The 12,768-nt window shown below is 50.3% G+C and overlaps 2 protein-coding genes across 4 annotated transcripts in view; both read right to left on the bottom strand.

The window, feature by feature from the left end:
• The window catches only part of LOC140594293 (piwi-like protein 1), a 98,379-nt gene extending 96,146 nt beyond the window's left edge, over window positions 1-2,233 (bottom strand). The window contains exons 1-2 of the mRNA XM_072725211.1: window positions 1,889-2,233; window positions 58-107 (exon numbers count right to left, since the gene is read on the bottom strand). The gene's annotated coding sequence lies outside the window, so the exon portion shown is untranslated. The remainder of the gene's footprint in view (window positions 1-57; window positions 108-1,888) is intronic.
• The window catches only part of LOC140594297 (small G protein signaling modulator 1-like), an 81,557-nt gene that overhangs the window by 52,579 nt on the left and 16,210 nt on the right, over window positions 1-12,768 (bottom strand). For all 3 annotated transcript variants that reach the window (XM_072725232.1, XM_072725231.1, XM_072725234.1), the window contains exons 3-6: window positions 7,444-7,519; window positions 6,802-6,861; window positions 4,241-4,403; window positions 2,240-2,392 (exon numbers count right to left, since the gene is read on the bottom strand). In XM_072725232.1, the coding sequence (XP_072581333.1) occupies window positions 2,389-2,392; window positions 4,241-4,403; window positions 6,802-6,861; window positions 7,444-7,519 (303 nt within the window). In that variant the 3' untranslated portion in view covers window positions 2,240-2,388. The remainder of the gene's footprint in view (window positions 1-2,239; window positions 2,393-4,240; window positions 4,404-6,801; window positions 6,862-7,443; window positions 7,520-12,768) is intronic.

Here is a 12,768-nt window from a genome sequence, read left to right as displayed (position 1 = left end):
TCTTAGTTTTGTATGCCTGGCATGGGCCACAATAACTAAGAGAGGCAAAGAACTCACAAGGCCATCTGGGGAAGTTTCTTCAAAGGCAATGGCAGGATAGGTTCTATCTGAAGAAAGATCAGAGCAAAGAACAGTTAATTGTAGTTAGAACAGAGTCAAGTATATCATGTTGCTGGCTTGATTAGAGAGCCAGGACTGTGATGGACAGTGATGAAGAGATTTTTCTCTAAAGCAAGGGTCAAGAACCTTTTTCTGTAAAGGGCTAGACAATATTTTCAGTTTTGAAGAGCGTAAGATTTTGTCACAAGTACTCAGTTTGTCACTGTAGCACAAAAGCAGCCATAAATGACTGGCAAATGAATCAGTAAGGCTAGGGTCCAATAGGATTTTGTTTGCCAAACGTGAAGAAAGCTAGATTAGGTCTACGAGCTATAGTTTATCAACCTCTGCTCTGGAATAAAAACGTTTAAATTGAAAAAGAAACACTTGTGTTGTTTCTAGTGTCCCTACCCCACAGCCAGTGGGGAGACCTGAATTTTTCTTGAACCAAAACCTCTTCCATATAACACAGAACATACCTTCATAGGTTATGAAGGTACAGTGCAGGTTATGGAGGATGTTATCACTAAGGGTAGGGGAGACTCTGTACTAATGTTACAACTTCTGTGTGAATGTAAAAAAAAAAAATAAGAAGTTTAATAAATAAAGAGGTTGGCGTTATTGCTGAAATAAATCACTAATTCCTTTTGACTGATTTATTCAGCGGAAAACACAAGGTCATAGACCAAAGGCAGTAACTACAGAGGCCCTGAACCCACGTTAGGGCACAGAGCAGAGACTTGTCATAATTCACGAGAAGGTGTAATTGGACTCCAGAGCCTGGATTTCTTCCAGTTCCTCTCCTGTCTCCTGGCCTTTGCACCTGCTTCCCTCTGCTAGAAACACTCTTTCCCCTACATCTTTACCCAGTTAATGCCTACAGGCACTTCAAATGGAAGCTTAACTGCCATGTATTCCAGGACACTTTCTCTGACCACCCAGAGTAAATTAAACACCACCCACCTAGTTTGGAATATTCATCATATATTATCCCAATTACTAGTTACCTGTTTTCCCTGCTACGATGTGAGGTTCATGAAGAGAAGGATTTGTTCTATACTTTCAGATATGTTTTCCAGGCAAACAGGCAAAGAATGAAAGATAATCATAATACCCATTTTATGTGAGGATGTGGTTAAATAGGCACTTTCATATACCAAGAGATGAGGAGATTCTCATGTATTTCCTTGATATTCTCTCTCTCCCTCTCCTTCTGGCTGGAAAGGAGTACTGGTCGTGAAGAGTCTCAGATTTTACATTCTTCCCCAGCTTCCCTATCCCTTAGCATAACATCCAAGCTTTGAACATGACAGTTAAGACCAATGTATCGGGATCCCTGGGTGGCGCAGCAGTTTGGCGCCTGCCTTTAGCCCAGGGCGCGATCCTGGAGACCCGGGATCGAATCCCACGTCGGGCTCCCGGTGCATGGAGCCTGCTTCTCCCTCTGCCTCTGTCTCTGCCTCTCTCTCTCTCTCTCTCTCTCTCTCTCTCTGTGTGACTATCATAAATAAATAAAAATTAAAAAAAAAAAAAAGACCAATGTATCCCCAACATCTAAGGTTAGTGCCTGGCACTTGCTAGGTGCTCATTAAATATTTGTTGGAAGAATGAATGGATGGATAAATGCTTGCCAAGAGGGCTCATACTACAAAACATTTACACCAAGTTGATCTGAGCTAGAAAAAAAAAATGTAAGAAAGTATCATTATAAATTTCCAAAATGCTGTGGACTCACTATCTTCCCTTCTCACCTCTTCTCCAGAATGGCAGCGATCCCTGTCCCACTTACCAAATGAGAGGAGAGACACAGAGAAGCTAAATGACTCCTCTAGGGCCATGGTTAGTAAGAAGACAGTAGGCTTAATTCATGGGAGAAGAAAGATGCCTAAGATTGCAGGATCCTACACCCCACTCCTAATCTGGAGATCCGGCGTTGCCAGTAAGCACCTGAATTGTCCCAAGGTCCTAAACTAGGCTAATTCGGAGACGAACATCCAGATGGCCTTCATGTAATTTCTTCCAAGTCAAGTGCATATCAAGGGGGAGAAACAAAAGGTGCTTTGTGCAACAGGGCGCAATTTCCAAGAAGGCCAGCAGGTGGCGGCAGAGCACACCCAGGCGTCTGGTCTTTCTGGCTCACCTGCTGTTTTCCACCAGGTAATGCACAATTTTGTCCAGCACCTTCTCAAACAAGGCAGTGCGGATCCACAGGTGCTTGATGGCTAGTGGGGACAGGTTGGGCAGCTTCGGCAGCTTCCGCACATTCTCCTGGAGGCCCTGGATCTGATTTCACCTTCAAGACCAGTAAAGAAGAAGGATGAATATTCACAAAAGAGGAAATCCAACAGGACCAATATGCAAACAGCAACCTCTCAAGGAAATGAAGGGAATGGCAACCAAAACAACAAAAGAGCCCTTATTGCTCCTGGCAAGTGGGCAAAGAGTTGGAGGAATCATAATACCCAACAAGCATGAAGATGCAGGGAAATACACTTTCATACACTGTTGATGGGTAAGCCGGATTCTCATAGTGATTCCCTTCCCTTCCCTTCCTTTCCCTTTCCCTTCCCTTCCCTTCCCAGCCCAGGACTTCAGTCACACAGAGGCACCTTGGAGAGCTGTGGGCCCAGCATCTCAAAATTCATGAGAGCCTCACATGGGAAAACCCTTCCCTACCCTACCCTACCCTACCCTACCCTATCCTTCCATCCCCCTCCCTTCCCTTCCCTTCCCCCTCCCTTCCCTTCCCCTCCCCCTCCCTTCCCTTCCCTTCTCTCTCTCTTCTCTTCTCTTCTCTTCTCTTCTCTTCTCTTCTCTCTCTTCTCTTCTCTCTCTCTCTCTCTCTCTCTCTCTCTTCCCTCCCCCTCTCTCCCCTCTCCCTGTCATGGATAAGTGGTTGCATGAATGAAGGAATGGCTCTCCCTTACCAACTGGCATGGGTATCTCTAATTCCTCCATTAGAAAGTCACTCCCAATATCATGGAAGGCCGATGGACATCCACCCCTTTAAGAAGTTCTCAGCAAACACCTGGAAATTTAGCAGATGGACTGGAAGACACCTGAAAACCAAGTGGCTGAGGAGTCACTTGGGATTCCTAATGGGAGTTGGCAATGTAAAATCCACAGCCCTGCCCATCACACAGTTCTGGCCAGCAGCTCTGGGCTGGTATGGCCTGAAAGGCAAGGCAAGGGCCATTGCCCATCCAGTGAAGTGGAAGGAACACCCATGGCAGAGAAGGCAAACATGGCATGCGTGCTTCTTTCTCCTGTCTCGTGCCATCTAATCAATCTGAGCATTCTTTCCTGTGAAACCCAAGAGTAGCTCTAGAATCTTTCACAACAAGGTCCTTTGGGCAGCCTCTAGCAACAACTGGAGCTGAAACCTATTTGGCATCCCTGACCAGGCTCCAGATCAAGGCTTTGGCTGAACAATTAGGACTCTGGCGAGGCTCTGGTGGAAGGTGCTCAGGTACACATACTCAGGCCATGAGCCTCCCCCAGCAAACATAATCAGCTCTTAAGACATGTGAGTGAAGTCAAGGCTCCCCTTCAATGGTGGCCTCAATGTGACACCTGGTCCATGCAGACAGAGACCATACTGCTTTGATTAAACTTTGGTCTTCCTGCATTCAGAATGGGGTCTGGCTCCCAAAAGCCACTTTATGCATTCAACAATCGTGTCTTGAACATTTCTAGGCACTGTCCAGGCACTGGGATGGGGAGTAACAGATGTTAGTTGCCTGTTCCCAGGAGTTCAGAGTTAAGCGGGGAAGATAGACAAGAATCAAGGAAACAAATGAAAGAGTAATTAGAGGTGGTGATAACCACAGGGAAGTAAGTAAATAGAGTGATCTAAAAGAAAAATTGGGTGAGGGTTGGAATTTATCCTTAACTGGGGCAAAGCCTGAGATGACAAGAAACTAGCCACAGAAAATGAAGTATGGGAACCGGGTGGTGGGTAGAACATGTGCAAAGGCCCTGGGGTAGGAAACAATCTGGCAGGTTTGGGGAGCAGAAAGGAAACCGGAGAGAGGAACTGGCAGGAGGCATGGGTTCTTGCAGAGCTCAGGGAGGAACGTGGAGTCAGGGGGACTGTCCTCTGCAGGGCGTGCCCTGCCCATACCCCATGCTCCATACTCACGTGCTCTCAATCAGCTGCTCCAGGTCCTGCACCTTGTGGCTCAGCTCCTCGGCCGGCGGGAAGTTCTTGCCCACTTTCATGAAGAGAGCTGCAATCTCGTTGTAGCACAGAAAGCCAGCCGCCCGCCGCCGCAGCCCATGCAGGACGCAGGCCTCCACAGCCGCTGTAGGGACATGACAGTCAGTAGGCCCTGCCCTGCCCACACTCCCACGCACCCAGCCCAGGACTTCAGTCACACAGAGGCGCCTTGGAGAGCTGCGGGCCCAGCATCTCAGAATTCATGAGAGCCTCACATGGGAAAACCGCATATGCCTCTCTCCCTTCCACTCCCTCGAAAGGGAGCAAGACAGCTGAGGAGTTAACCTATGCTCGCTGCCCAAGGTCAGACTATCTGCCCACATCCTTTCCCAGACACTAAGCAGTCGTGTGACCTCCAGCAACTACTTCCCCTCCTTGTGTCTCAGTTTCTTCATCTGAGAAGTGGGGAGAGCATGAATGTGCATCTTAAAAGGTTGCTGTTAGAATGAGGTGGAAAAAATGCATGGAAAGCACTTCACACAGAGCCCAGTACACAGTAAGTGCTTTAGGAACATTAGCTATTGCTCCTGCCAGGGAGAGAGGAGGGACCAGACCACAGGACTGTTGAGCTTTGTCTGGGCTCAAGATAAAAGTGACATAAACGTCACTACTGTGATTCTAGTAACAGCTAGCGTTACAGATCTCATTCTCCCTCTGCCACAGCCAAGGAAGAAAGGACAACCATCCCCATTTTTCAGATGTGAAAACTGAGGCTCTAAGAAGCAAACCGAATTGCCCAGGGCCACCTGGAAAAAAGTGACCAAGTTGGGATTCAAAACTGGGCCTGAGGGGGATCCCTGGGTGGCTCAGTGGTTTCGCGCCTGCCTTTGGCCCAGGGCACGATCCTGGAGTCCTGGGGTCAAGTCCCGCATCGGGCTCCCGGCATAGAGCCTGCTTCTCCCTCTGCCTGTGTCTCTGCCTCTCTCTCTCTCTCTATGTCTATCATAAACAAATAAAAATAAATCTTTAAAAAAAAAAAAACCAGACCTGAGCCCATGGTGTGCTCACAACACCTGTGTCTCCATGAAGGATTTGAAGAGAGGCTTCACTCATCATTTCCCGTGTCTATGTCTGCCCTGGGTGGTAGTCTGGGCTCTACCTCTAACTTGCTGTGTGACCTCAAGCAAATCACTTTCCATTTCTGGGACTTAGTGTTCCCTGCTGGGAGACAGTCCCTGTGGAGGCCACTCTGATGACCCCAATCTTATTTCTGGTACTTTCAGCAGGCCTCTATTAGTGTTTTCCTACCTTCTATCTCACACAGTGAGACCAGTGTGTAGTTTTAGCTTACTCAATCCTGGTGGAAAAAGCCCACGAAGTGAGTGTGCTAGTCGCCGTCACTCCAAAGAAGGAGAACGCCAACAGTCCAAGGGTTAAGAGCCCGGCCAAGGTCATGTTGTGTGCAAGGACAAATACTGAGAAGTTCTGGTTTAATTTCTTGTCTTGGGTTGTTGTTGTTGTTGTTAGCAATTACTTGGCTTTTATTTTTTTAATTAATTTTTTAAAATAGGCTCCACATCCACCATGGAGCTTGAGCTCATAACCCTGAGATCAAGAGTTGTGGGCTCTACCAACTGTGCCAGCCAGGTGCCCCAGTAATTGCTTGGCTTTGAATGAATGTCCACTTATTGCCTAATTTGCTTATGGGCTTAAAATAGTCTGGATAAGCATCTATTAAACACCTTCATTTTTGCTTACACACACAACACTTTTCATCCATTTATACTTCAAGAAGTTAAGTAACTATCCAGGTATTGGCAGCTTGGTTGACTCTTTCTGACAATGAATCCTAAGGAACGGTGGATCAGAGACCCCTCAGGGAGACCCTGTAGGCCTTACTCAGTGCCATCACATTTCTTCCCTCATCCCAAACTGTGGCTGGAGTTAGAGGATTATTGTGATTTTTATCACTTTCTATTCCTCTAAGTCTTTAATGGGTAGGTATCGTAGCACATTTTGAAATGGGCATGCCGATTATTTTCTTTGCAAATAAAGATGTCCGGGAGAAAAAAATATAGGTAAATACATTCCCATATTTACATTTGTGTGTATGTGTCCTTTCATATACATACACGTTCATGTAATTATGTGCATACAGACTCCTCTATATATACATAAATATGCAAGTATATAAATATACATATATATGTAGCTTAAACAGATCTCACTTCAAAAAACATAAAATTTTGCCAAGGTCACCCAACACACAAGTGGCAGAGAAGGGATGTGAACCCAGGTCGGCCTGGCTGCAAAGGGCCCAAACTGACGTCAGCAGGCTCCCAGGTCATGACGTGTGTTCCCACAGGTGGTACGCCCAGCCATCTGGATGAAGCCGAGGGCCCAGTCAGGTCTCCTCGCTCGGGCCTCTCTATGAGACCAAGGCCACGAGAGGGGGATTACAGCACGTCCTTCACCCCAACACATGCCAGTCATGAAATAATAAAGGTTTTTAGGGAGAAAGAAACTCCCCCACTTATACGTACACACTGATACGTAGAAACAGAATCCTGACTCCGGGGACACGCAAAACCTGCGTCTGTAGCCTGTAACCGAGGTGGAAGTATAGTAAGAACCTGGCAGCATGGTTATTTCTGGAGCCTTGCAAGCAAAGCTGATTCAAGGAGAGACGTCTGAGTCATGCTCTGAGCCCTGGGCCTGCCTCCTGCGCTGAGCCAGCTGGACATGATCCCTCAGGACGGTGTGATGGTTCCTCACTCCCTGAATTTTTAAAGCCCATCCATCCCCTCCCATTATTTAGCAACAGCCATAGGCAGGGCGGGGGAAGGGGCACGGAGCCATTCCTCAGATGGAGCCATTCCTCAGAAGCGAGACCCACATCACTAGGGGTGTGGGTTGGTGGCTGTGAACTGAGAGGGGAAAGCAGGCCCTCCGGCATCAACAGTGATTAACCCTTCGTAGGTTGCACGGGGGCCATTCTTAATGTCTTCTGGAGACATTGTTGTATTTCCAAATTCCCTAATGGGGCCCCTTGGAAATCTGAAAATAACGTTGGAGTTACAAAGCAAAAAAGCAGTTAAGAACCCTTGCTTGCACAAAGATGCCACTCCCCCAGGTCAGCCCATAGAGAAAGAAGCCACTTTCAAGGCCACAGGCCACGGACTCACCACAGAAGGAGATGATGTGGCTGCTGTCCTCGTGGACAAACTTCCGTGTGACGGCCTCCTCCATGATCTGCTTCACCTGGAAGGCAGAGGCAGCTGGACGGGAGACCCAAATGCGACCCGGGTGTGGTCACCCCAAAGGGCTGTGTCGCTCCTCCTGGGCTTCTCAGGCCGTCCACAGTGTTTTGATAACTGCTTTCCTTTCATACCCTCCTCACCCCGTCTTCTGTTAAGTCTGAGGCCTGTGGCCTAGAAGAGCTCCACACTTCACATTCTCCTGAAGCATTTTTTCGGGTGCTTGCTCTGCACTTTTCAGATGTCACACGAAATGTCATCTCCCTCCTTGACCCCATTATCTGAGACAGCCCTCCCCGTGACTCCATCCATTCCTCGTTACAGTTCCTTCAGGGTACTTACACTATTCCTGTCCTGTTTCTTTGCGTACCGTCTCCCTCCTCTGGGATATAAATGCTCTGAGGGCAGGGCCTCATCTGCCTCAGAGCCTGCAAACTGTGGCCTCCCTGATGTTAGGGGCTGAACTGTATCCCTGCCCCCCACTCATACGCTGAAACCTTAACCCCGAGTACCTTAGGATGTCATCTATTTGTCCACAAGGTCTTCAAGAGCTAATTATGTTAAAATGAGGTCATTAGGGTGGGCGCTCACCTGGTACGACTGGTGTCCTTATAAAAGGAAGTCTGAGCACAGAGCACTACAGAGGGAAGAGTCCGCCATCCTGGGAGAAGAGGGCCATGTACGAGAACACCCAGAACAGAGCTTTCCCTCACAGACGTCGGAAGGAGTCAATTCTGCCAACACCATGATACTGGACTTCCAGCCTCCAGAAGTGTGAGAACGTAAATATCTGGCATTCAGGTCCCCCCGGGTGTGGTAGCTTGTCATGGCAGCCGGGGCAGACGGACACACCCACCGTCAGCATCCTCACCATCACGCTCCACGTCCTCATCCCCCCAGCGGAGCACTTCTCTGCCAGAGGAGGAATAAGTGAACGAGTGAATGAGTTCTAGGCTTACCTGTATTTTTTTTTTTTAATTTTTTTTTTTTTATTTATTTATGATAGTCACAGAGAGAGAGAGAGAGAGAGGCAGAGACACAGGCAGAGGGAGAAGCGGGCTCCATGCACCGGCAGCCCGACGTGGGATTCGATCCGGGGTCTCCAGGATCGCGCCCTGGGCCAAAGGCAGGCGCCAAACCGCTGCGCCACCCAGGGATCCCTAGGCTTACCTGTATTAACTCACTGTACCCTCTCCTCAGCCCTGTGCGGGGTGGGCCTATTTTTATGAGAATGAAGATCAGAGAGCCTAAGCAGCCAGCCCAAGGTCACACAGTGTACAGGAGGCAGGAGCAGAAACCCAGGCTCTTGATGCTACTCTAGAAGTTTCAGCCAATGGCTTGTCTCTGAAAATAATAATGCTGCTCTAGCTTACACACACTTGCACAGCACTGTGGTAAGCACACATGGTATTATGGAGTCACATGCTGAAGCCCTATTCTCCCCCTCCTGGTGTGATGGTATTTGGAGGTGGGGCCTCGGGGGGGGGGGGGGGGGGTAATCAGGGTTACACAAAGTCCTGAAGGCAAGGGCCTCAGGATGGGCCTAGTGTCCTTAAAAGAAGAGGAAGAAATCAGAGCAAAGTGAGACGGTGGTTGCCTGCAAGCCAGGAAGAGAACCCTGACCAGGAGCTGAATCTGCTAGCACCTTGACCTCGGACTTCTCAGCTGGCAAACTGCAAGAAATAAAGGTCTGTTTAGGCCACTCTATCTGTGGTGTTCTGCTACGCCAGTCTGAGCAGAGGCACGCGGCAAGCCCCACATAATCCCCACAGCATGGTTCCCAGGTGGCCCCTACCACCCACTTCATTCACAAGAAAATTATGAAATGCAGAGGTATCGGTTACTACCTAGCCAAGGTCAGAACATCCAAGGTCATCCTGCTGAGGTTTCTACGCTGGGCAATCTGACTCCAAGGGGAGCCTCTGCCCACTCCACTCCACTCCAGAAACAGGGGTCAGATGCACTTACTGGGGTCACCGCCCTCCGTGACACAACAGAGGAAACAACCCCTTCCTCTTACTCTCCCTCTCTCCAGAAGGCCGGGAGGACCCCCTAACCACTGTCTGTGGTTCATAGCAACACTGGTGCTCTTATTTCCCAGCTCAGCCTAAGCCGGGGTGGAGTCTGGGGGCTTCGGCCTCTCTCTGCTACATGATGGCCTGGCCCAGCAAAACTAAGATTCAGAAGTCCGCTGTTGGCAAAAACCATGGGCAGAGTTCTTGGGAGGGGGGGTTCCTGTGTGCTTGAGGGAGAGCAAAAGGGCTTTCCAGGTTGGGGCACGGAGTCCAGGGAAGGCTACTGGCCCCTCCTTGGCCCCTTGGACAAGAGCTGATCACATGGTAGGTATCACAGTGTGCCCCACAGAACCCTTCAGGACTGGAGGCTGCTTAGGGGGGTGCTGGAGAACCCTTAGAGGGGTTGCCAGTCCCTTAGAGGACAGGGGACTACTTCAGCCACAGGGAGAGCCTGCCCCAAGGTCTCACTGCTTCCCAGGGTGGCCCTCACCCAGAGACTGGAGCAGGCGGGCCCTGAAGATTTGGCATCCTCGCCCCAGCTTGGGACAGCTTTGAAGGGCCACAAAGCTCCCTGGGAACTCGCCGTGGCGCTTCCATGAAAGCCCCGTGGCCCATCTTCTCCTTTGGCCCTCTCCTGCTTGCTTCACTCTGCTCCCCGGGTGTCAATCCCAAAGGCATACCCAAATAAGCCTGCATGCTGACCTCCATCTCCACAATGGCCTCCACTCAGGTACCGCCAAGCCAAAGCATGCACACATGTGAGCAACAGTCAACAGGGAGACGTCGTCGTAAACAGTTCAAATGCTCATGAATGCAGTTCGGCAGGAGGCCCTCGCACTGAGGGCACAGAGCAGCAGGGATGGAGTCAAACAGTCCTGCCCAGGACGACCTTTCACTCCAATGAGCCAAAAGGTAGGACAAGCTAAGACAGGCACAGGGCAAATGTGACATTGCCCAGCAGGGCCAGCAGCACCAGCACCAGGTGGGACCTGGTAGAGACACAAATGCTTGGCCTCCGACCCATGGAATCAGCAACTCCAGGATGTTTATCAAGCTCTCCAAGGAAATCGCACGCAAGCTCAGATGGCAGCAGGAGGTGCGAGAGGATAGAAAACAGGAAGCTGTCCCAAAATCCTTAGGAAGAGATTCAGCAGTCACGGCTCCTGTCTGGGACCTTCCCCACACAGCCAGCCCCTTCTGGCCACCTCTCCTGGGCCCCATGTCAGACCAGGGGAGGTAACAGTTGCGGCTTCCTCACTATTACCACCACAGGGTGCTGCATCCTTGGCGCACCCCACCCTGCCTTGGTCAGTAGTGCCTTTATTAAATTCACCTTACTGTACTCCCTTTGGGGGAATCCTCTGTTTCCTATCGTTACCCAGACTGGACACACGCGCTGTCTCAAGTCCAAACTCTGCAGAGTGGAGAAGGTTGTCCGTTTATCGCTGTGGACTCTGAAACTCAGGAAGGGCAATCCCCAGGGAAGGCTGGCTCCAGGACTCTTGTCCTGGGGATGGATCTGGGGTGGGGTGGGTGGTGGAGGTGCAAATGCAGCACCCGTGGGTAGTGGGTAGTGCTCAGCCTGGGGAGGGGCCCTGACAAGTGAGGTGCCCCCCACTTCTGCTGGCTCCCAGCTGTGGGCTAGAACCCGTCTCCAGAAGTTAGTAACAGGCTGCCAGCCTGAGGCCAGAAGAGGAAATTAAAAAGGCAGCGGGGTGGGGCGGAAGTCTCCCTGGGAAGGACCCTGAGAGCCTCCCAGGAGAGAGCAAGGGCTGCAGGAAGAGGCTGTGACCCACACCCTCGAGGGCGGGCCCCATCCCCAGGGAACTGGCCAGACCTGTGGGGGTGAGGGAGAGGGCCACAGAAGGCCTCTGAAATTCAGTTCAACCACCTTTCCCTTCTCAGGCGCCAGGCATGAGCTTGGACTCAGTCGGCTGTGAAAGCTGACAGATGTGAGGGACCTCGGGGTGGTCTGGGCATGGTGGCAGTGGCAGGTGGCCTCCCGGCCCCTCCCCAGCCTCTGTGATTTCTCTAATCTTCAGCCCTGGGATCATGTGTGATTCAGGCAGCACAGAGGCAGTGGCTGTGGTCGCTGGGACTCGAGGCCCACAGACCTCCATCTGCATCCCGGCTCAACCCCTCGTGTCCAGGGCGACGGTTAAATGGGCTGCTGTTTGCAAAAGGGCAGGCCTGGCTAGGACATAGTAGAAGTTTCATGATGCTAAAGCTTGCTGCCATTTTTTATTTTTTGAGCACTCACTGTGTTCCTGGAACTGTATATAGCGTGACAACCCAAATGAAGTGGATTACTGAATTATTCCCTTTTCCCAGATGGGGAAACTGAGGCAGGGAGCTGTTCGATAACCACCCCAGGTCATGCAGAGGAGGCACGATCAGACCCAGGGCCTTTATTCTAACAAATACTTTGTCTCATAGCAGAAGTTGGAGGCCATTTTGAACAAAATGCTTTTGTTATTGCCCAGCTTAGAGTGAGAGAGTATGTTTACTGAGCACCTACTATGTGCCGGCGTCTCTGTACAGAATACCTTGTTTAATCCTCACAGGAACATCATCATCCCCATTTTAAAGCTGCATAAACTGAGGTTCACAAGAGTTTATGCAATTTGCCCTAAGGTTACAAAACCAGGAAAGGGCATGGTCAGGACCTCTTGAACTTAGGTCTCACAGTCAGCAATGCCTCCAGCCCTGCCCAGAAAGGGGTCAGGCCCTCTAAAATCCCAAAGTGCTGAGAAACCTATGAGAAAGGGATTCCTAGGTCTCGCCCAACATGGAGACCAAAGAAGCACTAACTGCAAGTCAGGAGTCCTGAGTCACCCGGACCGGACTCTGCCACCCATGTCCTGTGGGGGCCTCTTCAGGGCAGGGAGACCTCAAAGGTCACAGTGGTCAGGAAGCTTTCATCCCTGTCTAGCACCCATTCTAAGGAGTCCTCCAACATCTGCTTGCATTCCCCCAGTGATGGGGAGCTCACTTCCTTCAGAACCAGCTTGTTAGCTCTAACGACAGGATGTTAGGAGGCAGTGGAGAGGCTAGGAGCCAGAATGTGGAGTCACTGACCTGACATCGAATCCTTGACCACTCATGATGCTGGACAAGCTTCCTCACTTGTCAAATAGGGTGGATGATCATAGTGTCCCTGCCTCATTGGGTAACGGGAGCCTTGCAAGAGCCCTGTGGAGACAGTGCCTGGCACATGGTAGGAATTCTACAAACAGGA

This window comes from Vulpes vulpes, chromosome 10, assembly GCF_048418805.1.
Source record: "Vulpes vulpes isolate BD-2025 chromosome 10, VulVul3, whole genome shotgun sequence".
In the NCBI taxonomy this organism is placed as follows: Eukaryota; Metazoa; Chordata; class Mammalia; order Carnivora; family Canidae; genus Vulpes; species Vulpes vulpes.
This window is presented reverse-complemented; position numbering and strand designations above follow the sequence as displayed.